The 27224-nt window shown below is 34.3% G+C and overlaps 1 protein-coding gene across 2 annotated transcripts in view; it reads left to right on the top strand.

The window, feature by feature from the left end:
- Cdh9 (cadherin 9) overlaps nucleotides 1-27224 on the top strand; it is a 60945-nt gene that overhangs the window by 20272 nt on the left and 13449 nt on the right. The window contains exons 1-6 of one of the 2 annotated variants that reach the window (XM_048368207.1): nucleotides 5592-5627; nucleotides 14608-14902; nucleotides 20350-20469; nucleotides 21569-21736; nucleotides 24047-24234; nucleotides 25165-25418. In XM_048368207.1, coding sequence (XP_048224164.1) covers nucleotides 5592-5627; nucleotides 14608-14902; nucleotides 20350-20469; nucleotides 21569-21736; nucleotides 24047-24234; nucleotides 25165-25418 — 1061 coding nt within the window. Of the gene's footprint in view, nucleotides 1-5591; nucleotides 5628-14607; nucleotides 14903-20349; nucleotides 20470-21568; nucleotides 21737-24046; nucleotides 24235-25164; nucleotides 25419-27224 lie in introns of those variants that run through there. The other variant, XM_048368206.1, reaches the window with a different exon arrangement.

Below are 27224 nucleotides of genomic sequence, written 5' to 3'. Positions count from 1 at the left end.
TAATCACAGCTCGGGTAGTTTCTAAATGTCTTGGACAGTTCAGAAAATTTAATCTCTAATGCGAAAAGAGATCTATTATTCTTACATTTCCAGTAAAGACAATAGCAACAGTGAAAAATTATGTCACTTGCTCCAATAATTGTGTTATTCATATCCAGATATGGGATTAAGATTTCTGCTATCTCCTCACATAAAATGACTCATTTAACTCTTATGTTACAATGATGTCCCTTGTAGATAAGCATAGGAACAAAGTTGTTGGTACTTTGGACTAATCCTCTGCTGATAACCTACCTGCAACAAGAGCATTATGTATTCTTATTATTGAGAGTTTTGTGAGCAAGGAGGGAAGTGACAGTTACATACAATTGTATAAGTAATAAAAAAATGCTCATATAATTTCCTAGAAGTAATGCTAATCTTTTGAGATTTTCTGCATTTATGTGGTGTGTGTGTGTTTGTGTGTGTGTGTGTGTGTGTGTGTGTGTGTGTGTGTGTTTAATGCAAGGATAAGCTTTAGTTGAACTTTAAGCAAGTTATTCTAAGAACTTATTTACAATTTGAAAATTAGCAGTTTGATGGCTACTTATAATATGAATTCCAAGAAGAGAAGTGAGGAAAATAGTTGAAAGAAAATGGATATAAGTCAGAACATAAAAACTAGAGAAATTAAGGAAAACAGAAGAAATTATTGCAACATGTTCACTGTTCAGAGAGTATCATCATTTTGACCATAAGTTGTACTGTGAAAGTGGAGATGGGGACATGAGCAGTCAGTGGTTCAGAGAGCATTCTGTTTGGGTCATTGCTCTTTTTGGATATGGCTTGAATACATCCATCAAGGGTTTATGAGTTGAAAGCTTGTTCCACAGTGTGGAAATGTTAAAGGCTCTGGAACTTTTAAGAGGTATCCCCTTGTGAAAAGTAATTAGAGAGTTGGATGTAATTCCATGAGAAGAGATTGACATAGTTCTGGGACATCAGTTGTTACTCTAAGAGCCTATGTTGTTATAGCCCAGAACAAGATTGTATTTAGGACAGCAAGACTGAAGACCACAAGCCAGCCTCTGTTCTCTGTACTTCTATCTAATTTTCCCCATCTTCTTTACTCCTGTGCTTCCACCCAACGGGAACCAAATACCATGTGAGGACTTCTTCATGTTCCTGAACATTCTACCCGTCACACTGTAGCCATCAAAACACTGAACCAAACAGTTACTTTTTACTATATAAAAGCCCCAATTACATTGCTGTCTATGTGGAAAGCATATGAATAAAGTTTGAAAAGGTTCATTTCACACATTTGATGACATACAATGTAATCCATAAAGCATCAGACTCAGTAAGTTAGTGAAGATTATAAAATGCTGAAATGGAATAATGGGAATCGTTACATTGTTATTTCAAGCTATTTGATTGGGTAAGCTACCAGTAGATAAAGTTTAGACAGAAAAAATGTATAAGCACCCTTAGTTTTTGTGTAGTAGTTTTTGTGTAGTAGCACATTCATTAAGGCAGTATTGCAATGTGCATGGGGAAATTCCTTGATGATGCAATTATAGAGGAAAAATGTACTCATTGTACTTTTTAGTTTAAATGTTTCAGAACTAAAACAGAGAAATGTTCAATAGAGTAATAGTCACATTTTCAAATTTAGTAAGCCATATTAGAATCAAAATTAAAATATCTTTATAAAATTCAAGTTATTGCTCCAATATGTTTTCTAAAGAAAGCTGTTTACTATATTGCTGAATATAAAATTTAATGTTTTACAATAAAAAATGAAATAAAAAGCTGCAGAAATACAAAAGTTTCTATAATTACTGGAGAAGTGTTGAAATAAATATGAAGCCACACAAATAGAATATATGTATATATGCATATACATATATATATATATATTGCTGATAAGATGCTTTCCTAATTACATCTTCATTCAATTTCTTTGGAATTTAATAATTGTCTTACTATTCAATTTTAAACTTTGTTTTCTCTTCTTGAATCATGTGTTTTGTAAAAGATGATACATTTTCTTTAATTCAACTGCAATTATTATAGAACATCAGAATTCTTTCCTTTTGTTTTGACTGCGTCTTTATTAAGAATTAAAGTTTCACAGGCTTGTGTGAACCCACAAATGTGAAACATGGACAACAGTAATATAATGGTTCATTATGAAAGAATAATATATTATCCTTTTTTCTGAGATAAATAAGATGTCTAAAATTAAATCAGATCCATGTGGGTCAGAAATATAAAAACAGGGCTGGGGATATAGCCTAGTGGCAAGAGTGCCTGCCTCAGATACACGAGGCCCTAGATTCGATTCCCCAGCACCACATATACAGAAAACGGCCAGAAGCGGCGCTGTGGCTCAAGTGGCAGAGTGCTAGCCTTGAGCGGGAAGAAGCCAGGGACAGTGCTCAGGCCCTGAGTCCAAGGCCCAGGACTGGCCAAAAAAAAGAAATATAAAAACAATTTAATCAATCTTAATTAATAATTTCAAGAAGGTATAACAAGATATCTATACTGCTTCATAGAGCTCCTAAAGCCCTTTGGAGCACACACTTTAGGCAAATGTTTGTAAGTAAGAAAGTAAGAGGGAAAAAAAATCACCTTTAGAAAGTATTTAGGTTTTAAAGCATCTCCATTTCATTCTTACATTACATGCAATAAGTTGCAATACATGTGTAATATGAGCTACAGCCTTAAAATTGTTCAGCACATGTCTAAAGCAGGCAGATTCCATTACAATATCCAAATGATAAGTCTTCTCCTTTTATCAAACACCTTGAGTTTGTTTTTGGACACTTTTCGTAGTATATTTACATGGTGCTCACAGGACTTTTTAACATTTAAAGACTATCTCCTAAGAAATATAAGCTAATTAGGTTTTACATCAAGTTTTTAACCCCTGCTGTCTCTGTTCATATTTGAATGCTGTATGTTTCCAACTTGTATTTGTATTTTTTGCATTATATTCTCTACTTTATTTCTGCAAAGACTATTTTTAGTAATTCCATGGCCAGTAGTCAGAATTGACATATATTCAATAGAATATCAGAAAATTATTAAATATTCAATAGAAGCAATTTAAAAGAGGAAAGACATATTTGGTATATTTCAGAAGATACAGAAAGATGGTCAGGCTGGACATGACAAATCATGTCCCAAGTAAACTAATTCATGCAAATAGGCCTTCTCAAGGAATTTCCACCATCTTCTCAGATAGTTATAAGATTTGGAATATATCTATGGATTTCTTCATTGGCTAGCTCAAAACCCTCAAGGTCTAATTATTTCTCCATGATTGATGATCCAGTAATTTCTTAATAATTGGAGATCAAATTATCTATTAATGATTTAATAAATCAGCTGGGAACAGAACTTTAAACACAGGAACCCTTTTGGAAGGTCACTTCCTATCTAAACTTTAATGTTTGTATAATTATTAACAAGATTCTGTGGAAAAGTTTGTCAGATATGATGCTACTCTTACATAATCATTATAACATTTTGTCAGTATAATTATTCTTAGTTTTTGTTTTGTTTTGTTTTTAATCATGGTCCACGGTGACCAAGGACCTAAATGCAAAACCCTACTTGGGAAATAATGTGAGACATAAGGTTTGTCACCTAAGACCATGATCTGCTTAATTATGTTTCCTTTATAGCTGAAGAAACACATTCATATAAAAAACCCCAGCCTTTTAGTGATTGAGTCTCCTATGCTTTGTGCTAAGGCTGGCCTTAAACCATGAAAATCCTAATCTTTGCTTCCCAAATAGATAGAAGTGAACCACTTTGCTCAAATTTGACTTGAAAGCCAAAACATATTGCTCCTCCTCTCGACATTTTACAGAAATATATTATTAATTAATGACTAATTTTAGATCTCACCATATATTTTCATCTGAGATATGATTATTTTACAAGTCTGTTTTTAATGTAGTTCTATAAAATAATTGTCTCATTTTAATATATAACTTGGTATTCTAGATTCTCAGTTAAAGATACAAACCAAAGAACAAGATTCTGCTTGTTCTGGCAAATATTTTGTTTGCATATATAACAAACAGTATCTCAGTTGTCACAGGAAACTAATTGTAGAGCTCTGACTTTCAGTGTCAGTAATATTACCTAGTCTATCAGTAGTCTATATTCTGTGCAGCACAGTCTAATTCTTCCATGTATCTTTTCAAACCTAGTGAGTTATAACATAGATAAGAAAAATTTTTTGTTCAGTGACATGGAGAATATTAGAAAATGTTTATAAAGCCATGCCTCATTGATTTCCCACTCTTAAGTAAAATATATAGTTAAGCAATCCAGCTTCCGTTGTCTCTCTAAACTAGTCACTAGCCTTTAAAAATATCAATGACCTCATGCCTTACTGAATCTTTTGTAAAGTGTGATCTCATCTTGCCCTTTGTGGCCAGCTATGCTTAGGTACTTCTAAATTTGTATCATTAAAGATGTGTCTTCTTTCAAGAATACTTTCTAGCCATTCACAATCTTTTTTTGGAAAGAATCACTTCTTGTTTCTCATTTTGGATAGTAAGACTTTAATCATGCTGACAAACTTCTGGGAACACTACTGTTTCCCTCCTACAGGAAATCTTAAGATGAATTTAGATTGTAACTAGGAAAGCTCATTCGAAACAATGGTGCAGTGCTGAAGAGTGTTCAATGTGGCATAATATCCAGAAGACCTGAGCTTCTGCCCACCACTAGCCATGGGGCATCATGATATCTGGTTGTGCCTGATAGTATTCTTGTTTCTGGTATACTTATTGCTCTAGCCACTAAGGAGGATGAGATGTGAGCTACAATATTCCAAGACAGCCTGAGAAGAAAAATCCTATAAATTCGTACCTCCAATTAACCAACAGAATGTCAGAAGTGAAGAATTTGTTTAAGGGATAGGGATCAAGCCTTGAACAAAAAGAGAAGCGAGTGTGTTAGGCTCTGTAGGATATTCTTTTTATCCCCCCTGTCAAATCTCCTAGATTACTACTCATCTTATGTCTTAGCTTTATTTATTATTATTTGACCTTTCACATAAGGCTTTGGGTTAAGTTCGGCAGCTGTATTTTTTTACCCAGAAATTTGGAAAGAAAGTATGGTTTTCATAATATTATTCAGATGCAATCCTCCACAAACTCATCTCCAAATCAGTGAGGGATTTAAAAACCAGGGATTATAGGATAAACTCCACTACTAGGAAATGGAGTTCCATTTACTGGGAATGTTAACAAGCCACACAGATCAAAGGAATCATTCATCTCAAATTATCTTTAGAAGTATGTATATTTATTGACATCAAAATTAAATAATACACCTGGGGCCAATGGCTCATGCCTGTAATTCTAACTACTAAGGAGGCTGATATTCGAGGATCTCCTTTTGAAGTCAGCCCAGTCAGGAAAGTCCATGGGGTGCTTATCTCCAAAAAGCTACTGAGAAATTTCAGAAGTGATGCTGTGGCTCAAGTGGAAAAGTGCAAGCTTTGAGCACAAAGAGGCTCAGGGACAGTGCCCAGACCCTGGTCCAAGTCCAGTAAAATAAATAAAATATGTATGTATGTATGTATGTATGTATGTATGTATGTATATATATATATGTGTGTGTGTGTGTGTATCTCTCTCTCTATATATATACACATATATCTTTCTAGTTCAAGTTCATAAAGTTGTGAATGTATCTGGAAACCCTGGACAGAAAGGAGGAAGTATGGAAGACAGTAAATGTTTGATGGAAAGGTGAAGGGCTAGTTAATTTCTACCTATCTGTGGCTTCATGCTTTGTTCCATATTCCAAAAAACTGTCCTATTGGAGAATTTACCATGTGTGTTTTCATACTCAACTTCAGACATGTAATTATCAGTTTAATAATCAAATAAACCACCCCATACACCCTTTCCAGTTATACATTTTAAGTGGAAGCTGTTTTCACTGCATCTAGAACACAGTTCTTGGTATTGTAGGTGCTATGGTATGTTCATAAAATGTGTGTTTCCTTCACTCTTACCATAGACTAATAAGAAAGGAACACATGCACATTACTAGGAAACAAACCAACAAACCTGTAGTCTCCATTGAATCTGTTGTTCCACATCTTTTAATCTATTTTTCCAATGTTGTAGCTATTACATGGTTAACAAAGCTGACACAGGAGTTAGATACAGTACTGTATAAAATATATATCTGTAGCTCACAGAATTACTAGTGATAGTCATGCAGGATATGTGCCAGGTGCTTAGAGACTTTTAGTCACCTTTTCAATTTATTTTCTGTCGATATTGAATGAATATCTGGACACATTGGATAATTTATTGGGTGCCAAGGTGTTTGCTCTTACCTCCCCACTCTTTTTCATTTAAAAACTGATACATAAAGCTGCTGTGTGACTGAGGTACTACCTTAGTATTATGTTGACCTTAAGAGCTGCCAGGTGTACATTATTTTTTATTTGTTTGGTATCTCCATGGAATAGAATAAATTTATTTTGACATTTACCTGACCAAAGAGCTAGGCTTTAGTACAAGAATCTATGAATATATAAATGTTCTCTCATTGTTGGGTTATAACTTCTCTTTTGCTGATAATTGGATCACTCTCAATCCACAGTATTCAAAATTGCCATCTCCTTCTTCAATTGCTGCTTTATAATCTACAGGTATTTCTGATTGTCAAATATCACAAACACTATGAATTCAGGAGCTTGTATCAATGAACACATATTTTTTTGTCATGTGTCTGTTTGTGTTTTTCAGTCCAGAACAAATAAAAGAGTTTATGCCAGAAAGTATTGGGGGCAGTTAGTAATTAAGAAACTTCACCTTCAATCTCTTACTAGTAAAGCAAATTGCTAGTGGAAAACCCATCCAGAACTTCATCCCTATGATTCACTTTGTGTGTGTATGTGTATGTGTGTGTGTGTGTATGCACATGCTCAGCTCAATTCTAGCACCCTACCATTTGAGCCACAGCCATACTTGATAGTTCATTATAAACAAGAGTCTTACAGACCTTTTTTGCCTGGCCTAGATTTGAACCATGATCCTCAGATCCCAGCCTCCCAAGTAGTTAGGCTTACTGCAAGCCACCGGTTTTCAATTATACATGTACATACATACATACACATAAATATGTATGTATATAATGTATAACAATGATCTTCATAGCTCAGTTTATTGGGATGCTTCTATCCTATTCCAATATCTGCCATTAGCCACAGATCTATGGAAATTCTTCTTTGAAGTGTATATGATTCTTTTCATCAAGGAAGAAATTTTACTAGTGTAAGCAATTGCCTTTCAAATAGGTATAATAATAAACATTTTTAGGAAGCCTCTGTGGCCCCGAACTCAGGTGCTCTCCACTAAGCAGTCATGACTGATTAATACTGAAGCTGCACTTGGTGCTTGCCTGGCTCCCAGCTTCCTGCAATATCATTGGTCATTGGATTGTAAGAGCTTCCTGAGTCTGCTTATGTCACTGCCTTTGGTAAATATTTTAATGGTTATTCCTGCTCTTGGCTGCACTCAAACTCGTATTTCATTTATGAACAGGAATTAATTACTAATCCAGAAAGATTGTCTGAAAGGGAGTTAGGGAAAACAAAGCTATTGAAATAATTTGAGTGTGGCAGTGATATATTATGTAACTCCCCAAATTTTATGCTACACCTTTCTGATCTCCAAAAAGACTAGGAGAATCCAACACTTTGCATTAAATCTGATTAAATGCTAAATATATCAAAATGTCCCTGTGACAAAATCGAGAGACAAAGCATAAAAAAGACTCAATACTTACAAAACCATTTGGTGTAAACCAACTGTACAACTTGGGGGGGAGGGAGAGAGGGAGGGGAGAGGGTGGGGAAAAATGAGGGAGGAGGTAACAAGTTGGATAAGAAATGTACTCACTGCCTTACATATGAAATTGTAACCCCTTTGTACTTCACTTTGACAATAAAGGGGAAAAAAAGAGAGAATTTAGTAATATAATGAATGATAATTTGGACTAAAATGAGTGAAATATATGAGTGTGCAAGTGCACAATGATTTTAAAAGTACTGAGAATGTTATTATTTTAAGAAAAGATGAATCAAGGATAAAATCTATAGAAATATCTAAATATATGATTAGAGGAAAATATGAATGCCAAAAATACTACAAATAGTGAGATAAAGTAGAAATTCAAGGTAACCAAAAATGTGATTATATTGGAAGAACAAATAGTATCTTTTCACAAGAGTAAAAATAAAGGCACAGATTAATGAGGAGAATATATAGTATAATTGAGAAATAGCATAATAAGGAACAAACATAAAAAACAACTGGAAAGTATAGGTAGAATGTAGTGCAGGCCAAAGAATGAAATTGTATGGCTTACAACAACCAGAAAGAAAATAATATCTAGTTTAATAAATGCTTAACAAAAATAAACTTGTATTATTCACATTCTAATTTATCAAGTACATGTTATCTTAGAAATCTTGTAAGCAATATCTCATTGAGCATTAAGTAATACTCGGACATAAGAAGTATTACCTGTCATTTGAATGGAACTATAATTCTGGGAAGAAATGTGTTATATATATTTTTTAATCATGCCATAATATATCATCTCATTTAATGTAGTTCTGTATTTCAGATAGTTTCTAGTAGCACATGTCACTCAGAAACTATCCACTTTTCTTTCTTCATTTTTAATGACAATTATGTTCATTTTCAAAGTATTTGACAATATTAAAAAAAGTTGAAAACCAAAGTTGAACAATAGAGAATCAAATGGTTATGGTATATTATATACGTCAATATGGTGCAGCCATGAAAGTTACATAAAGACAGCTTAAGCCAAAGGAGTAAATGAAAAACTAAATATAAATAAACTTCCAGTAACAATCATCAAAAATAAATAGATTAATATTTATTCATGAAAACAGGGTAAGAGTATTCATCAAAATGGATGTGGTTGTTAGGACTAGGTGTTGAAATAGTGTATAATTTGCCTTTTGTTTTTACATTTTTCTTCATCTGTCCTAACCCCATCTTATAAAATTAAAACCCCAGTGCTCTACTAATTAAAATAAATTAATAAGATTATTCTACTTTTTAGAGACAAAGAAAAAAGGTTGATAATAGTCATATGTGTAATTGGCTTAGTGACAGAGTGCTTGCCTAACATACATGAAGCCCTGGATTTGATTCCCCAGCACCACATACACAGAAAAGGCCAGAAGTTGTGCTGTGGCTTAAGTGGTAGAGTGCTAGCTTTGAGTAAAAAGAAGCCAGGGACAGTGTTCAGGCCTTGAATTCAAGCCTCAGGACTGGAAAAAAAAAAACCCTGAAATTATTTTATTAATTTTAAATATAATCTTTAAGTACACAACAAGGGAGGTGCCATTTAACAAAGACGTACATGAATGCAATGCATCTTGATCCAGGACACTCCCATAACAGTCTTCTTACCCTTTAGTACACTCCTTTCCTTATATTTCTTACTGTTTTGGTATACACAGTGAATTCCACACTGCATCCCCCTCACCCTCCCTTCCTTGCTTAAGCCTCTCTTTTAATCCCACCCCTTTTGCAAGTACCCATTTCTTGGTGTTAAATTTTTTGTACTTTAAGTCAGTAATGGTTGCTTGGTATATATCATCAAGCCCTTCGACACTGACTCTAAAGAAAGTGCACAGGTAAATTACTTTTGTATTTTTCACATTTTTTTAGCTTGCTCCTTTTGTCTTGACGTTGGACATTATCTGAATAAAATTTGGTGCTAGTACTGGAAGAAAGGTATATTCTTCCTCACTGAATAGAAATTTGTTGGGAGGATTGTTTGTTTGTCTTATTTAGCAGAATGATAAAAATGACCTCTGGAACTACAATTTTCATTAAGATCAAAAAGTTATTTCCCTACTTTCATGTCTTTTAGGTGTAATATAAAATTTGCTATAAGATCACTGAAAATTAAACATGGTAAAAGGTCAAAATTGATCAGACTATCAAATATTAAAATATATTCAAAATGTTAAATTATGAGCAGGTTTGGCAAAAGTTTCCAGAAGGATAATTTATATTGTTTTTGGCTGTGTAAGCAATTAGAACGTGTTATTGATTAAAAGCTATTAGTCCATATAAAGGTATTAGTTCGTATCCATTAACCAATATGCAAATACATATGGTCACGTGTATTCTGTGAACAACTTGGTGATGCCCTAATAATAGCTGCTACTACACAAGCTATCACCCCATCCACTTTGATCAAGGATCTTGCCCTAATGATACTGAATCCGCAGAAATCACTGGGTGTTACACTCCATGGTGGAAGGATACTTGAGCTCTTTTCCTTACTTGAAATATTCAAGAGTTGGGTTTTAGTGTCTGTGCCACATGGACATGGAACGATTAAATGGGCAACTTATATGTATCCCAATGACAAGGAGATCTTGAGTTGCTACCGTGGAGATTTCTTTCTTTAGAGCCAGAAAAACAGCAGAAAGTTCCTTACAGTTTGAAAGAACATGGACATTCCCATATATGAATGGCTGCTTCCAGCTTTCTAAGGCACTCTCAATGACATAACTAGCATTTGATAATATAGAAAACACCATAAGCAATTTATAGTCATCTCATGGAACCGCAGTCTTCTCAGATCCAAGTAGACTCATTATTCATCATGTGTGCCTCTAGTGAAAGCACCTCTTGAAAGTGTACTGATGTAAGTTTTATCCTTGTTGGAAAAAATGTGCTTTTTTGAAGAATCTATGTTGATATGTGTTGGTTGTTCAGTACATGACATGTATTCATTGATTTTTATTCAGTGATGAGTTATTAAACACACACTCCGTGCTAAACTTAATTTCAGCTTTCTGAAACTATATTTATCATACTTGCTCCATAAACTCTGTTTATATTTGATAGTGTAAGGTCCACCCCTGGGGAGGGCTCCATGCAGATGCCCTCCACCTGTTTAAATCTGTACCCAGTATCTGCATTACCTAGGTAACAGGCACACCTGGAGGCAATTAACTCCCTCTTCTCTGAGGTCACATCCAATCCACCTGGCCATATCTCCTGCCGTCCCTATTTAATCCAGGTCAACACAGTCCCTGCTCTCTTTCCTTTTCTCTCTTACATTCTCTTATTCTCTTTCCTTTTCTTTCTTGCTCTCTTTCCCTCTTTCCCCTCTTCTTCCTTTCCCTCTGTCTCTCCATGCCTCCCTCTTGTGCAGTCTGGAAATTTGCTTTCCTCCCCCAATAAACTCCTCTCTGCCTGAACTATGTGGCAGGTTTCCATCTGGCGAACCTTATAGATAGTAAAATCCAGAAGAAAATAGTGCCTCTCTCTTTTTCCTCAATTAATATTACCAAGAAAGCCAGTTGCTTTTAGTACTTGGAAATACATTATTTTTGTTTAAAAAAATCTCGTTAAATGTCCTTGCTAGTATAATTGTGCATCCGTTTTCAAAATAAGTGCCAGTGTACTAAGTCATTGAACTTATTTAGAATCTATGAGTTAACATTTATGTAGACCAACAGAAAGATATATTTAAAATAAATAGCATAAAACATCCTAATCTGAGCAATGTGTCCCCAAACAGGAAACAATGACAAATGAAAGATGAGATATATCAAGTATGTCCTTGAATTACAATCCAGAAAAGATGGAGAATTGTTCAATGTGAGAGAAACAGATAAGGTGTCAGACACAGAAATAAGAACAGGTCTTCAAAGAAATAAACAAAATGCAAAACAAATTGGTACATATAAAATATGATAATAAGGGTAAATGTGACAACAGCACATTCAGAATGAAGACAAGATTTTGGAAGATGTGCATGCATGACATTCAGTAGACTTCCAGCATCTTTAATAGAAATGAAATTAAAGATTCTTTCCAAAATCAGCGATATTCTTCTTTTAGTATAGTAGGTTTCAGTTTTATAAAAGTCAACAAATGATCAAGGCAAGAGCATGAAGTTAACCCATCAATTAATGTGAGAATAACCCTGGTTTACATTGAAGTAACGAGACTGATGGTGGAGAACATACTTTGATTAGCAGATGGGTTTTGAGTTGGTAGATTCCCTTTTGACTCTGTCCACATTTGATTTGTTCTGGGTTATATTTAATATCCTTGTTAGAGTTGAGGGTTCGCTGCATTTCTTTTTCATTTCTTTTTACTTAATTTGTGTTCACATATGATTTGCTTTCTACTTTGTTATTATTAATTTCATGCACTTTGTGTGGTTGTGGGCAATATAAGCCACATCTTAGTTAGGGCAGTAGGACTTTGTGACTGGAGTCCCCCTGCTGCCCAATCAGTATTCCAAATTCGGCCTTCTAAGTGGTAGCTTCTGTGTGCTTGTGACTGGATCTACCATACAACATCATGGCATTAAATTCAGGATCTTCAATATTGCTTTGTTAGTCTGATATATGTCTCTCTCTCTCTCTCTCTCTCTCTCTCTCTCTCTCTCTCTGTGTGTGTGTGTGTGTGTGTGTGTGTGTGTGTGTGTGTGTGTGTGTGTGTGTATTCCAGTCCTGAGGATTAAACTCAGGGTCTAGGCACTGTCCCTGCACTTTTTAAATCGAGGCTGGTGTCTACCACTTGAGCCACAGATCTACTTCAGGGTGTATGGTAGTGAATTGTAGATAACAGTTTCAGAGTTTCCTGCCAGTCTGGCTTCCAACCTTCAAAATAAGATACTCATATTTCAGCCTCAGGCACAGCTAAGATTACAGGTGTGAGCCACAGGCAATTGGCTCTTGTGGAAGACTTTTAAGCCAGACAGGACATAGTTGGGAAGTTGAAAAGTCACTACTTTTTTATATGAGATAAAAAGTTAGATGGAAAAATTAGGGGCAGAAGCATCATAAGGTCACAACTTACAAGGGTTACATGTGGTCCAATGGAGAATCTAAGCATGGGAGTGCCAGCAGAGTTAAAATGTGTGGGTAAGGCATGTCAAGAAAAAGAACAAAAACAAAAACTAGTGATGACAATTATTGTGATGGATTTAAAATCAAAGTAGGAGAAAACCTGACACAAATGACTGTCTTTGAGTCACACACACACACACACACACACACACACACACACACACACACACAAAATCAATTCCCCCAAACCAGCAATTGGTGAAGTGATTCAAAGCCATATGGTGACTCCGAAGAAACAGGTTGGGCAAGCAAGTAGTTGAAAGAGTAAAGTGGATGGTGTGAAGAAAGGGAATGGTTATGAAGACATAGGGATGTTTGGACTCTCATGTCAGCTAAAATATGCGCTATAAGGAATTTTTAAATAGATAACATATTCATATTTAGTATCATCTTTATTCTGCATAGCAGATCACTTAAAATTTTGCTTCCTTTTAAATTGGAACTATGTACGCTTTAACAAATAACACACTCTCTCAACCTATTTCCTCCTAAATGTTTTAATGAAAGATGATAAGTATACAAAATAATAATTTTAGTGATCCTGGCTGAATCATTCTACTAGGTAAACATAAAAGATTGCAATGCATAAATATATAATATATACAAATGTATTGTAAATTGCATTTTAAGGTTCCTAGTATTTTTTAAACTTTACATGTTTTTTTCTAGTTCAGGAATATCTAATGGCATGGTTTATTTTTAAAATACACATTGGTGATTTTTTTAATTAAGAAATTGGTTTTACACAAGTATATTTACTTGTCTATGTCCATATCACCCTGAATGCGCCCGATCTTGTCAGAGTGTATTTACTTAAGCATGAAGATAATTTGTGAAAAAAATCTAGCTTTTTTCTTACATGACTTTTAGAGAAACTCACTCACTTTGTGTCACTTAAACATTAAAATATATATATGCTGTATCATTTATTCCCAAAAGAAAATAATGAACTTCTGCAGTCCTATCAAGAAGTCATAAAGAATAATCTATGTGTTTAAAACTATGTCTTTATGTTTTTGTCCAATTCTGGGGCCTGTACTCAAGGCCTTGTGCTTACTCTGCTCTGGCTTGTTCACGAATATGGCCCTACCTGTCAGGTCACACCTTCATCCTACCTTTTTGTTGACTAATTGGTGAGGAAATCTCCTTTACCTCTCTTCCTGAACTAGCTTTGGAACTAATCCTCAGATCTTGGTCTCCTGAGTAGCTAGGATTACAAGCTTGAGCCGCATTCACCTCAATTAAAAATTCTCTCTATTGTTTGGCTTGCTTGAATGCAGATCTATGCTTTTATTGTTATAATGGCAACACAATTTTTAAATTTGAGGACTTTTTAATGCAAATTTTAGATTAATTTTGCTTACTCTTCAATATAAATGAGTTTGAAATCATAATAACTATCTTTGAGACAGCATATTTTCCAAGTGTTCTATTTTCCTCATTTTAAAATCGACTAAGTTGTAATAACTATATTTGTTTAAAATATTTGAATATTACAAAAACAAAATATATTTTAGTTTTCCTCATCTGAAAATTAACTTGCCTATTAAGATCATCATTGAAGCAATCTCTGGCGGTCAAGTCATAGGAACAAAACTTACTGACTATAAGGATAATGCATCCATTTACTCTTCTTTTCTACCTCTTCGAAGCTTCACACTGACCAAGATAAAGGAGATGGAAATTTAAAATACATATTAACAGGAGACGGGGCTGGCAGTCTGTTCGTTATAGATGAAAATACAGGAGACATTCATGCCGCAAAGAAGCTCGACAGAGAAGAAAAATCCTTGTATATTCTCCGGGCCAAGGCTATCGACAGAAAGACGGGGCGGCAGGTGGAGCCGGAATCAGAATTTATCATCAAAATCCACGATATCAACGACAATGAACCGAAATTCGCCAAAGACTTGTACACAGCCAGTGTTCCTGAGATGTCCGGCGTTGGTAGGTATATACCAATCTATAAGCACTAGCATGGTTCGTTTAAGAAGGTAATTACCATGGATGGGTGATTGTGATATGGGACCTCTTTCAAGATAAGAGTTGTATCTGGAAAGTGCTACTTAGTGTAAATTACGCCCCCTTCCCCATGCCTGCACCTTATTTTTGTTTGTTTTGTTTTGTGGTTGGTGGGGCTTGAAATCAGAGCTTGGGCGCTGTCCCTGAGCTCTTCTTGCTCAAGCTAGTGCTCCACCACCTTGATCCCCTCTTGAAGTTTTTTGGTTGATGATTGTACACATACGTTCCTGCCCAGCCTGGCTTTGAACCTCGATCTTTAGATCTCAGCCTCCTGAGTAGCTCGGATTACAGGCGTGAGTACCTAGCAACCAGCCTCTTTTAATTTTATCTAGCTTGATGTCTACTTTTCTGTGCCTAATTATCAAGGATATTTCCTTGGTCACACTGGAATTAACCTCTTCACATCTAGACTTCTGAATCGAAGTGGAAGCCATTGCTCCTCTAGACTTCCCAAGAGAAGTGGAAAGCTTCGTTACTGTTTGCAGCCTATGACACCTGTGCTTATTATGACTGATAGGTTGACTAATAACAACTAATCTTAGCCTTTGATGCAAATTCTTCTGAATGATTATCTCATGTGATCAATAAAACAGCCCTAAGTCATGGGTTTTGAAAATTCAATGTTCAATCTCCCCATCCTGTTGATTAGCAATCCATATTTCAGCAATACATAGAAAAATAATTTGGATCAAATAACCTGGTAGTACTGTGGTAATATTCTATGCTTCTTTAAATCACTTCTATCTTCTTCCATTGAAAACTGATATATCGTACAAATAGAAAATAGTTTTCTTTGTTGGTTTGTTTATTAAGGCTGCCTTTGATTTTAACTATGGCTGGTTAATATAAAAACTTGTTAACTGTATGTGTCACTATATTTGATTCTATTCATGTGAAAAGTTTACATTTGTGAAAGAAATAACAGCTACTACTTAAATCCTAAAATATTTCTGAAAATTGTTATAGAGGAATTGTAATACATAAAAAGTAACCATTTTTAATTTAACATAATTCAGTTGAATATTATTCATAAATCAGATTAAAGTTATATACACAAAAAACATACATATCAAATTTAATTTTCCTTATCTATTTCATATTTGATTCTAGTTTGAAGGAATTTGGCATTTCTGGCAAAGTGCATTATCAATTGTAAAACAATATTTTTGCTTGTGTGTAATTTTACAAGATATTTTCATACTTGAATAGAATCTTGCATTTTCATCCTTAGAAATATTTTACATATTTGGAAATGTGAAAATCACAATTAAGATAAGAGCAATCTTTCCCTAGCTGTTTTAAGCTCAGTTTTAAGGGTTATTTCCTTCAAGAAATTAACAATACTTTGTTATCAGAGAACATCGATGTTTCAATTTGTTATCAGTATTATTCTCCTGTATCATTCCATATTATTTAGTGAACTTAGGTCTCTCACACTATACATTCTGATCATGTGCTTGCTTGATTCCTATTGAATACTAGTTGAATCTATTCTATGTTACTACATAAACATTCAATTTTGAAATAAGTTATTTGTAAAAGGTTTCACAAATTCATCTTCTCAATCTACATTAAAAATGTATAAGTTTAGGCATGAAATAAGATTTGTGGGTTTTCATGTTCAAGGAATCTTCCTGGAAAAAAGGTGCATTGCACTTACATGCTTTCTTTGTGAGCAATGCACCTTCTGATTAGTGTAGTCTTTGAACATAAGAATTGGAGCCATCATCAGTCAAATCTTTTCCATGTTTGGATTCCTATAAAATGGATAAAAATCACATAGTTTACCATTGGTTACTGATTTGGTGAGAGTAAATAAAATCTTAAGAAAATGGGCAAAAAACCATACAGATAAATTGATCCTGCTTGTAGAGGACAGTTATTCTTTATGGCATGTCTCCATTAGCACCTTCCATTAAGTTCATGCACACACATAATATATGCTTAAATTTAAAATTTTTAAATGACTGTATCACTGTCTATAATAAGCAGTATAAAGAGTATAAAGCAGTTAACCTTACTTGCCCCAAGCTAGCATAAATTGTCTATCATATTGTAATAGAAAAATAGACAGAAAGATAAGTAGACAAACTAGAATGATTTGAATCAGTAGAAAAATAGATAGAGAGATAGACAGATAGATAGACATCCAGATAGAAGTCAGAGATATATTCACAATGTACAGGCACCTGGTTTTCCACTAGTGGTAGTTATAACTGTTATACAAAATATAATTTGAAAAACTTGTATTTTATGGGCTTCTAAATAATATCCCTAAAAATAGCATTTCCTTATACTATTAAACATTCACTTCAAGTTAAATAAAGGGAAATCCCCTCTATTTCTCAAAGTATATATATCCAACTTTAAATCAAAGTATATTATATGCAGATATGCACACAAAATATATATATAAGTTTTAATCTAACATTATATTGATCTTAGGTTCTAGTTCATATAAATTATTGAGAGAAACAAAAGATCATGTCTCCATAATTACTACTAGTGTAATTTCCTTAAGTTTTACTTGTACCAGGTACTCATTTTACAGTGGAAAACTAAAATACATTTTCTGAAAATGTGGCAGCTATATATTATGGACTTAAAGTCATTTATTATTAAATAATAAAGAATATACCTATGTGTCCCTTATCAATATTCAAAATAATAAACAATTAAAATGTATTTTTTATCACATAAATATTTTCACTTAAATAAATGTGTTAAAAGGTACAGGTACTATTAGCTTTGGATAGAAATGAAGTCTAATGGAGTGAATTAAATTTATGACAATTCTTTCAACCTAACTTTTCATTCTTTTTTACCTACCTTTTACAAATTATTGTTATTTTAAAGGTGATGGGTACTGTAAAGGGTTGAAGTTACATAAATCAAGCATGAGTATGTTTCTTCTTGAACAGTGTCATCTCTTCCCACCCTCTCCCAGGTTTCCATCCCTTCCCCACCCACAAGTTGTATATTTCATTTTCCACAGTGTCTAGTGAACATCACTAATGTATTCTTTCACTCCTTGTCATTCTACTTCTTTGCCCTCTCTTAATCTCCCAGAACAGATATACTTTCAATTTTGTATTGTAAGATTGTACTACTCCTTTTTATTCCTCACCTGATATTGTCCTTGTGTTTCCTTTCTCTGTGTCTGTCAAAATCAGATGTTATATTCCAACTTAGCTTTCAGAATGATATACCCCACTTTAAATCAAATTCATTATTTTCTTTCCAACAAAATCATGAAATGTAAACTATGTTATGGTCTTCTAGTTAGAACATGCTAGCTGGATGATGGACATACACAATGATTGAAAAATGGGATATTATTCGATTCAAATACACACATAAACGTATTGTATTTTCTATCTCCTATAGTCAAAAAACTCTTGTTAAAAGATTTTTGTATTAGTTTTCTTTATATGGTAACTTTCAGGAAGAAAGCTTAGTTGAGGTAGATAAGTAAGAATGCATTTTATCCCTGAAGTCACATGATGGATAAATTCCACCACAGCTCAGGTCACAGATTTCAGTTCTCACTGTGTATAAATGAACTTAGAAAACAGGAGAGAGACTGGTTATATTTGAAAAATAACATTCAAATAATTTGCAGGGTCTTGAACTACTAGTATCACACTTACTGGAAAATACATCTATCGAAATTTGTGTACAACTGTACACACAAAATTCAATAAATATGCATTGCAACTCAATAAGTGAACAGTTTAGGAATGAATAATATATGCGAGGAATTCATCTGCATGAAAGGGCCAATATGGGATTTAGAGTCTCTAAAGAACTTTTAAGTCCAAGAGTCAGAACTGGAGTTTTAAAGAAACTAATGTATAATATATTGAAAATATTCTATAAGTGCATCTTTTCAAGTGAAAAAAAATAGATCTATGCATTGAATTTTTACAATGCTCAAACAGAAATAAGAAAATATTAAAAATATATTTCCTATGTTTATCATCTAAAACTACAGTGTTCTAACCTTTTAAAAGGTAATTTTTTATTTTTCATTTTGCCACATTTCTATTATCATCAAGGATTTGTAGAAAGGAGAAACCATTAAAATCAGTTTATGAATAAAAGTGATCTTGATTCTTGTCACCCCTTTAATCATTCTTCTCATTCTTCCCAACCCCTACCCCCAATTTTCTAAGTTTCATAGTATATGCATTGAAATTTTGACTATATATGTGTATATATATATATGTTTGTATATATACATATATATTAGTTCTACCTTTCACATATGAAAAATAACATGTATCTTTTGTCTCTCTAGGCCTGGTGAATTTCAACAAAGTTTACATACCATTTACATGTTCTAATATATAACTGAATATAAAATACTGATTTCTAATATTGCCCATTGCACATACATAATTATGATCTTACCTTTTGGAAACAACTGATATTGAAAACTACTGATTTCTAGCCAACAACTAACACTGGTTTATAAATGTACATAATTATATCAAATTTACATATTTAAGTATGCTGATAGATACACCCATAGCTGTATGTGTATAATTTAAAAGTAGGCAAAGGTATTCCATAAAAGTTCATGCATTTCTGTCTAAAAGTACTTATACACATGTGTGTTCATTTTAAAGTTCAGTATGTTTTTCATGTGTTCCCATTCTGGGGCTTGTACTCAGGCCTCATATTCTCAGCTGAGGATACATTACACAAATTATGCCTCTAAGTCCTTCACAGATTAATTGTTATCACTCTATTTTTCACTATGGTTATTTAATCCAAGGCTTCTCTCATGTTGAGTCCACATTCTACAAGTGAATTGTATGTGGTCCTTGTTTGTTTTTTCGATGTATGTGTGTGTGTGTGTGTGTGTGTGTTCTATAATTTTATTTGTCTAGTTGAAGTGAAAATTAAATTTCCATTTATGTTCATACATAGTAAATTGATAAATTAATGTAATGATAAAAAGAAAGTTAGATTTACCAGATCAAAATATATGCACTAATGACTATTTCAACTTTGTCATATTCATATATTCTGTCCTTTAGAACCGTTCCACTTAATAATTCACTTCATTATTTAGTCTCATCATAGCACCTTTGCAATAGGACACATATTTACTATTCATTAGTTTATTAGGGCCTAAAGTAAAGTAATTGGAGGATGGTTTATTTATTTTTAAATTAAGTTAGAGAAGGGTTTTCATTGTCCTTGTTTCCTTTGAGACAGAATCCTTGAAGCAACTTTTGTCAAACACACCCTATTCTAAAACAGCACACTCTTATCTATGAGTTTTAAGAAAAACAAAAGCAAAGGAAACCGTTTGGAAATGGCTGGAATACTCACGCGTCTTCCTCTGGGGTGGGGATGGCTAGGTACATCTGTTATTCAAGTGACTGCAACGGACGCCGATGATGCCAACTACGGAAACAGTGCCAAAATCGTCTACAGCATCTTGCAAGGGCAGCCCTATTTCTCCGTGGACCCAGAATCAGGTACAAACATTTATCTGAGAGTGTTTCTCTTTACAAATTGCATCTGGTTTTACAGCTATTTACAAAAAACAAAAACATAGGGGCTGGGGATATGGCCTAGTGGCAAGAGTGCTTGCCTCCTATACATGAGGCCCTAGGTTCGATTCCCCAGCACCACATATACAGAAAATGGCCAGAAGTGGCGCTGTGGCTCAAGTGGCAGAGTGCTAGCCTTGAGCAAGAAGAAGCCAGGGACAGTGCTCAGGCCCTGAGTCCAAGCCCAGGACTGGCCGGAAAAAAAAAAAGAAAAAAAAAAAAAAAAAACAAAAAAAAACATAGTTCTATGTTGTGAAACATACCCATTCATTTTCAGATCAGTATTTCGTAAAGTAAACTTCCTAATGCTGAAACAACCTACTTGGCTTGCTAAACTATTCTTTGTGAGGTTTAGTAACTACAAAATTTCACAGAGATACTGCTTGTTTTATAATAGTAAGGGTCAAAACCGAAAAAACTGAAAACTATCAAAATTCAAAATTTTATATGCTATTTTTTTCTAAGATCATTTTATTTTTTTCCTGGTCAGATGAGGAGCTTGAGCTCAGGGCCTGAGGCTATATCCTTGTCCTCTATTCAAGGCTAGTGTTCTACCATTCTGAGCCACAGCTCCACTGTGGTTTTAGGGTTGTTAATTGGATATAAGAATTATAAATGTTCCTGCTTGGGCTACAGATAGGATTATAGGTGTGAGCCACCAATGCTCTCCAAATTCTTTTCCTTCTTTCTTTCCTTCCTTCCTTCCTTCCTTCCTTCCTTCCTTCCTTCCTTCCTTCCTTCCTTCCTTCCTTCCTTCCTTCCTTCCTTCCTCCTTCCCTCCCTTCTTTTTATCTTTTTATCTTCCTTCCCTTCTTTTTATCAAAAGAATTATTGTACTCATTTAGCAAATTCAACTTCATGAAGCATAGCCCTTGGGTCTTCAATTGACATATCGTTTCTGTTTGGTTGAATGTTGTAAAATCCATATCACCATATGACAGAGGTATTTAAGTACACCAATGCTCATTTGTGATAAAATGAAATGGTTTAAAAGTCAGTGGCTTGTCTGCTTTTTCCCCAAAAGGCATAATAAAAACTGCATTACCAGACATGAGTAGAGAAAATCGAGAGCAGTACCAGGTGGTTATTCAAGCCAAAGACATGGGCGGCCAGATGGGAGGTCTTTCTGGAACTACCACAGTGAACATCACTCTCACAGATGTAAACAACAATCCTCCTCGATTTCCCCAAAGTAAGGAATATCACCTTGCTCTCATAACAAAGTCTCTTTAAAATACTAGGAATAGAATCTAACATTTTTGTTTCCAGATTCATATATCTGAGTCAATCCCTTGGGCCACCAAAATATTACATTATACTCTGATTTGACAATTATGATTGTTTTCATAATTGAGTAGGTACTAGGAGAAAGCAAAGATGAGAAATTATTTTGCAACATTAAATAATCTCTATTTTCCTTGCTGTAGGGTTAGCATTGCAGACTAACTCCTCAACATTTGCTGTGAAGGTTTTTTGCTATCTCTCCATCCCACTTGGTTAGTAGTGTGGGATTTCAAGTTTGCCTTCTTGAATTCTGTCTGGGCACTTTCCTTGACTTACCTCAGTGCTCTTATTTATTTTTTTGTTTTGTTTTGTTTTGTTTTGGCCAGTCCTGGGCCTTGGACTCAGGGCCTGAGCACTGTCCCTGGCTTCCTTTTTTTTTTTGCTCAAGGATAGCACTCTGCCACTTGAGCCACCACAGCGCCACTTCTGGCCATTTTCTGTATATGTGGTGCTGGGGAATCGAACCCAGGGCCTCATGTATACAAGGCAAGCTCTCTCGCCACTAGGCCATATCCCCAGCCCCAGTGCTCTTATTTTTTAGTAGACATTAGTAAGAATGTAATTCATTCTAAATATCAGATTTGATGTTTTAATGTCTCTGAAACTAATTTCTGTATTCAAACCATTGTCAGTGTTAAGTGTATAGCATGTGTATATTTTCTCAGTAAATCTAAAAGCCATGATTTACATTGGCTAGGATGATAAGTCATTGATACTTTTCAATGTGTGGTGATATATTAAAATTCATCATCAAATTTATTGAGCCATGAAGATTAAATCATTAAATTCCCTTTCAATTGCCACAATTCTAAGATACACCTTAGACTATAATTATTTTGCTTTCCATGAAGATTTTTTTTAAAAAAAAGATTCAATCTCTGTGCTATTTTTTCAATACCAGAAAGTTGATATATCCGGTTAAAAGTACAAATTTAACTCATAATCACTGACTTCAATGCTGCTATTTCAATACAGTGCTTTCAGTAAATGTTCTTCAGCTTGATGAAATTTGAAGTATTAGGTGATTTATCATTGGTGGATGCATCCATAACATTAATAACAAAGTTTCCATGACATTAATAATAAAATTTCTTTAAAAATGAATAATAGACCTAAGTAATATAGAGGTAACCACTACATTTCAATTCTGTAAATAACAATAAAATATACTAAGTAAACTAAGAGTAAAATAAAGTAAAATAAAAACTAAGTGTAAAAATATAAACTAAGATTCTGTTTGTAAATCCAATAATTATTAAGATATAACAAAAGATTCTAAACTACTGTATTCACACTTACTAATAAAATGCTGAGGACTAAATCCCAATTGAAATTAATTTTAGATCTCAAGTTAACCTTCTAGCAAACATGTGGGCTTCTATCAGTTTTTCTTTCTTTTTTTTTTTTTTTTTTTTTTTTGGCCAGTCCTGGGCCTTGGACTCAGGGCCTGAATACTGTCCCTGGCTTCTTCCTGCTCAAGGCTAGCACGCTAGCAGTCTGCCACCTGAGCCACAGTGCCCCTTCTGGCCGTTTTCCATACATGTAGTGCTGGGGAATCGAACTGAGAGCTTCATGTGTAGGAGGCAAGCGCACTTGCCACTAGGCCATACTCCCAGCCCCAGTTTTTCTTATTTTATCCATGAACATAGCATCATTCAACTTGAGAGAATCTAACTTGCCCAGTGGTTTAGATCTCTCGTTTAGATTTAGATTTAAAGAAAAACATGTATGTTTTAAAAATAAATTAATATCCATAAAAATATATGATGATGTTGAAACCCGCAGGGCAACAGTACATGAAAATTGGTTTGGCCTGGGAGGGACAGGTGAGAACGTTGAAAAGAGTGACATTGATCATGATGTATTTATTCATAAACTAATTTTTAATGGCAACTACTTTGTACAGCTATAAAGACCATAAAAATGGTTTTATCTCCTTTTCACACCAAATCATAGATTATAATATCAAAGTTTCATCTGTATTCTAGATAGATTTGCAGCTTTTTTTTCTCATTTTGGACCTTATATTTCTCATGAACAGTGTGAGCGTGTTCTAAAATCTTAAATTTTTTCCACTTAATCTATACTTTTGGCAGTTTAAAATTCAACATAATACAAAATGTCCCCTGATTTAAAGTTATTTCATTCAAATAAGAGAAACAAACCAAAAATACCATCAACAGATGAAATGTCAGAGCATCTCTGATTTCATTTGCAGGTACGTATCAGTTTACTTCCCCAGAGTCTGTCCCTCTGGGAACCCGTCTTGGGAGGATTAAAGCCAATGACCCTGACACCGGGGAAAATGCTGAGATGGAATACAGCATCGCTGATGGAGACGGAGCAGACATGTTTGATGTCATCACTGACAAGGACACACAGGAAGGGATTATAATTGTCAAACAGGTTCCTCTCCACTGTCTTCATTTTTGCTTTGAGGGCCCTGTAGTTTATTTTGGCTGTTCAGGAAAGGACGGAAAGCTCTAGGTATATTCTTACCAGCTTTTGTGTGGTTTTGATCCTCTTCATACAAGCAGTAAAAGTTGTGACCTCACTTCAGATAGGTGAAGTGTTTCTTTCCATCACTGACACTTATAAAGTGGTATAAAAGCTCAGTGATTGTGTTTGCAGTTAACCATCAGCTCCAAAAGCACTTGTTTTGTACTTGTGTATGAGGGGGAAAGCGAAATAAGCATTTGGCTTCACTTTTATTTTGTATTCTTTTAAAGATAATTCTAGTTCTATGTGTGGTGGTGGTCTTTTAAAAATAAGAAAACCACTTAATGTCATGTATTTTGTATTAATTTTTTTGATTTTTTAATGTACTATGGAGAATATTCTGAGATTTTTATTTCTCATAATATAGGTCCAGTATTATTTTATTTCACTTCTTTCCTTCCCATTTTTTCTGGTCATAAATGCTCAAATTAATTAAAGATACTTTTTTTTTTTACTAATTTGTATTTTAGTCAATATTCTCATTTTCACTACGGTTTATTGTAATGATATCAATAATATATAATCAGAAATTCATTGTATGATGCTTTATTTTCCTGTCTGAGGTCCTAATGGACCTCAGTGGTCTTCGGTTACTTGTGTTTTAAAATGTTTAAGCACTTTACTCAGTAGAATTAAATCTGAATATGTATTACACTATATTTAGTTACCTTCTTAAAATATCTATAAGACAAAGAGAAAGGTGCTAATTTACATACTTGTAAAGAAATAATTGATGACATTATTTAATCACACGTGTCGGGGGTCATTCAGAGAGCTGCTAGCCCTTGATATGTCTTATAAAAATGCTGAGATTTTCCTCATTTTTTTTAACTTTAGAATTTAGATTTTGAAAAAAAAATGCTGTACACATTGCGTGTGGATGTGAACAACATGCATCCTGACCCCCGGTTCTCGCATCTGGGGCCATTTAAAGACAGCGCCGTGGTCAAAGTGTCTGTAGAAGACTCCGACGAACCTCCAGTGTTCAGCAAACTCTCTTACTTAATAGAAGTTGACGAAGATGTGAAGGAAGGCAGCATCATAGGACAGGTTACAGCGTATGACCCAGATGCCATGAACAACGTTATCAAGTAAGTGTTCAAGAAAATAATAATCGTCTCTTTGAAACCTCATGCAGTAAAGCTGTATTGGGCAGTTCCATAGTCAGTGAGAGGGATGACCTGCGACACCTAGTCTGCCAAGTCCTTTCTGACCAGTCTACTAACATTCCCATAAGCCATTGTATGCCACTGTCTATGGTGAGAATATTTCCCAACTAGTCCTTGTTTATGTTTTGGCCTTTTATCCATATAAATGTTTATTTCCCAACTAGTCCTTGTTTATGTTTTGGCCTTTTATCCATATAAATGTTTTTTTTTTTTCATATGAAATGACCCTCTTATAGCCTTCTAGGTAAAGAGTTATGTGGGATCTTGTAAACTTTTTCTACCGTAGTCACCATGAACTCCTGAATCATCTTTTCAGAAGAGGCTGGTTGGCAGGCTCCGTCTTCATTTCTGCATCTTGGATTATAGCAAATCTCCACAATTCATATGGAAGAAGTCCTAGAACTTTCTTTCCCTTCATTATATTTCCTTTTTTTTTTTCTGGAATTCTCATCTTCAAGTCTAGAGATTTCTTTCTTTGAAATCTACTGTTTCATGTATTTGCTTGGGTTTCAGGAATTATGCTGGTATTATGAAACCAGCCTCTATTATTCAGTCTTGTCTAATTTAAGGTAGAAAAATTACATTAAAACACAACTAATTGGGGCTGGGAATATGGCCTAGTGGCAAGAGTGCTTGCCTTGTATACATGAAGCCCAGGGCTCGATTCCCCAACACCACATATATAGAAAATGGTCAGAAATGGTTCTGTGGCTCAAGTGGCAGAGTGCTAGCCTTGAGCAAAAAGAAGCCAGGGACAGTGCTCAGGCCCTGAGTCCAAGGCCCAGGACTGGCACAAAAACCCCAAAAAACATGACTAATTATTGAATTATAATGCTTTATTTTAGAAGACATGGGCATTTTGCAGTAAGACTGCACAACTCTAGTTTTTCATGACATCAATATAGTTTTTATTCAGAGTTTATGTTCTATGTTGGAAACTATTTGTCAACTTGCTACCCCAACTTTGTATGTTGAAGTTCATTATGTATACATACATCTTTATATTAATTATGAATTTTTACTTATCTAACTAAATTTTTACTTATCTCACTGCCTTTTGTTTGTTTTGTTTTTGTGAAGTATGTGCTATCATGTAACGAATACATCATTGATGAACATTTGCAATGATTGAATGCATACAACTCCCCTAAATGCTATTCCTAAGAACTAGAATGTCAAACATTTCTTGGTCAGAAACTAATAGCAAATTTTCACTCTGGCTCGCCAAGATTCTCAGTACAATAAAAATAGTTTATACATTTTTAAGTTTGTTGTTCTTCATGAGATAATTACACTAAATTGGGTTTACAAATACTGGAGAAAAAATTAAAAATACAAAAAACAACAACTCTTGTTTCATCTCGATTAGCAAGAAATATTAAGAAAATGAACAAATTGCAAAGAATTGCTAATCCTGCCATGATTAAAATATCAGCTGATTTCCTTAAAAATGTAAGCACATGTCATAAGTCTTTAGATCTCCCAGATACAGTTTAAAGAAAAGTCATTAATAGTTCTCCAAAAATTCAGTGTTGTAATATGGAACTACTTCTCTTGCTCTGATTTACTGCTGTGGAGTATCCAATTCTGAGAGCTAAAATAGACTATAGGAGCTATCATACAGGACCAGTGCCTTAGGAAAAGTTTGAGAAGTAATCCTCACACCCCTTCCCCCTCCTTGCCCCTCCCCCGCCATAGATCTCTAAATCACGTGTATTTTCTAAAGTA

Source organism: Perognathus longimembris, chromosome 19 (assembly GCF_023159225.1).
Source record: "Perognathus longimembris pacificus isolate PPM17 chromosome 19, ASM2315922v1, whole genome shotgun sequence".
In the NCBI taxonomy this organism is placed as follows: domain Eukaryota; kingdom Metazoa; phylum Chordata; class Mammalia; order Rodentia; family Heteromyidae; genus Perognathus; species Perognathus longimembris.
Note: the sequence above shows the minus strand (reverse complement) of the source record. Positions and strands in the feature narration are given on the sequence as shown.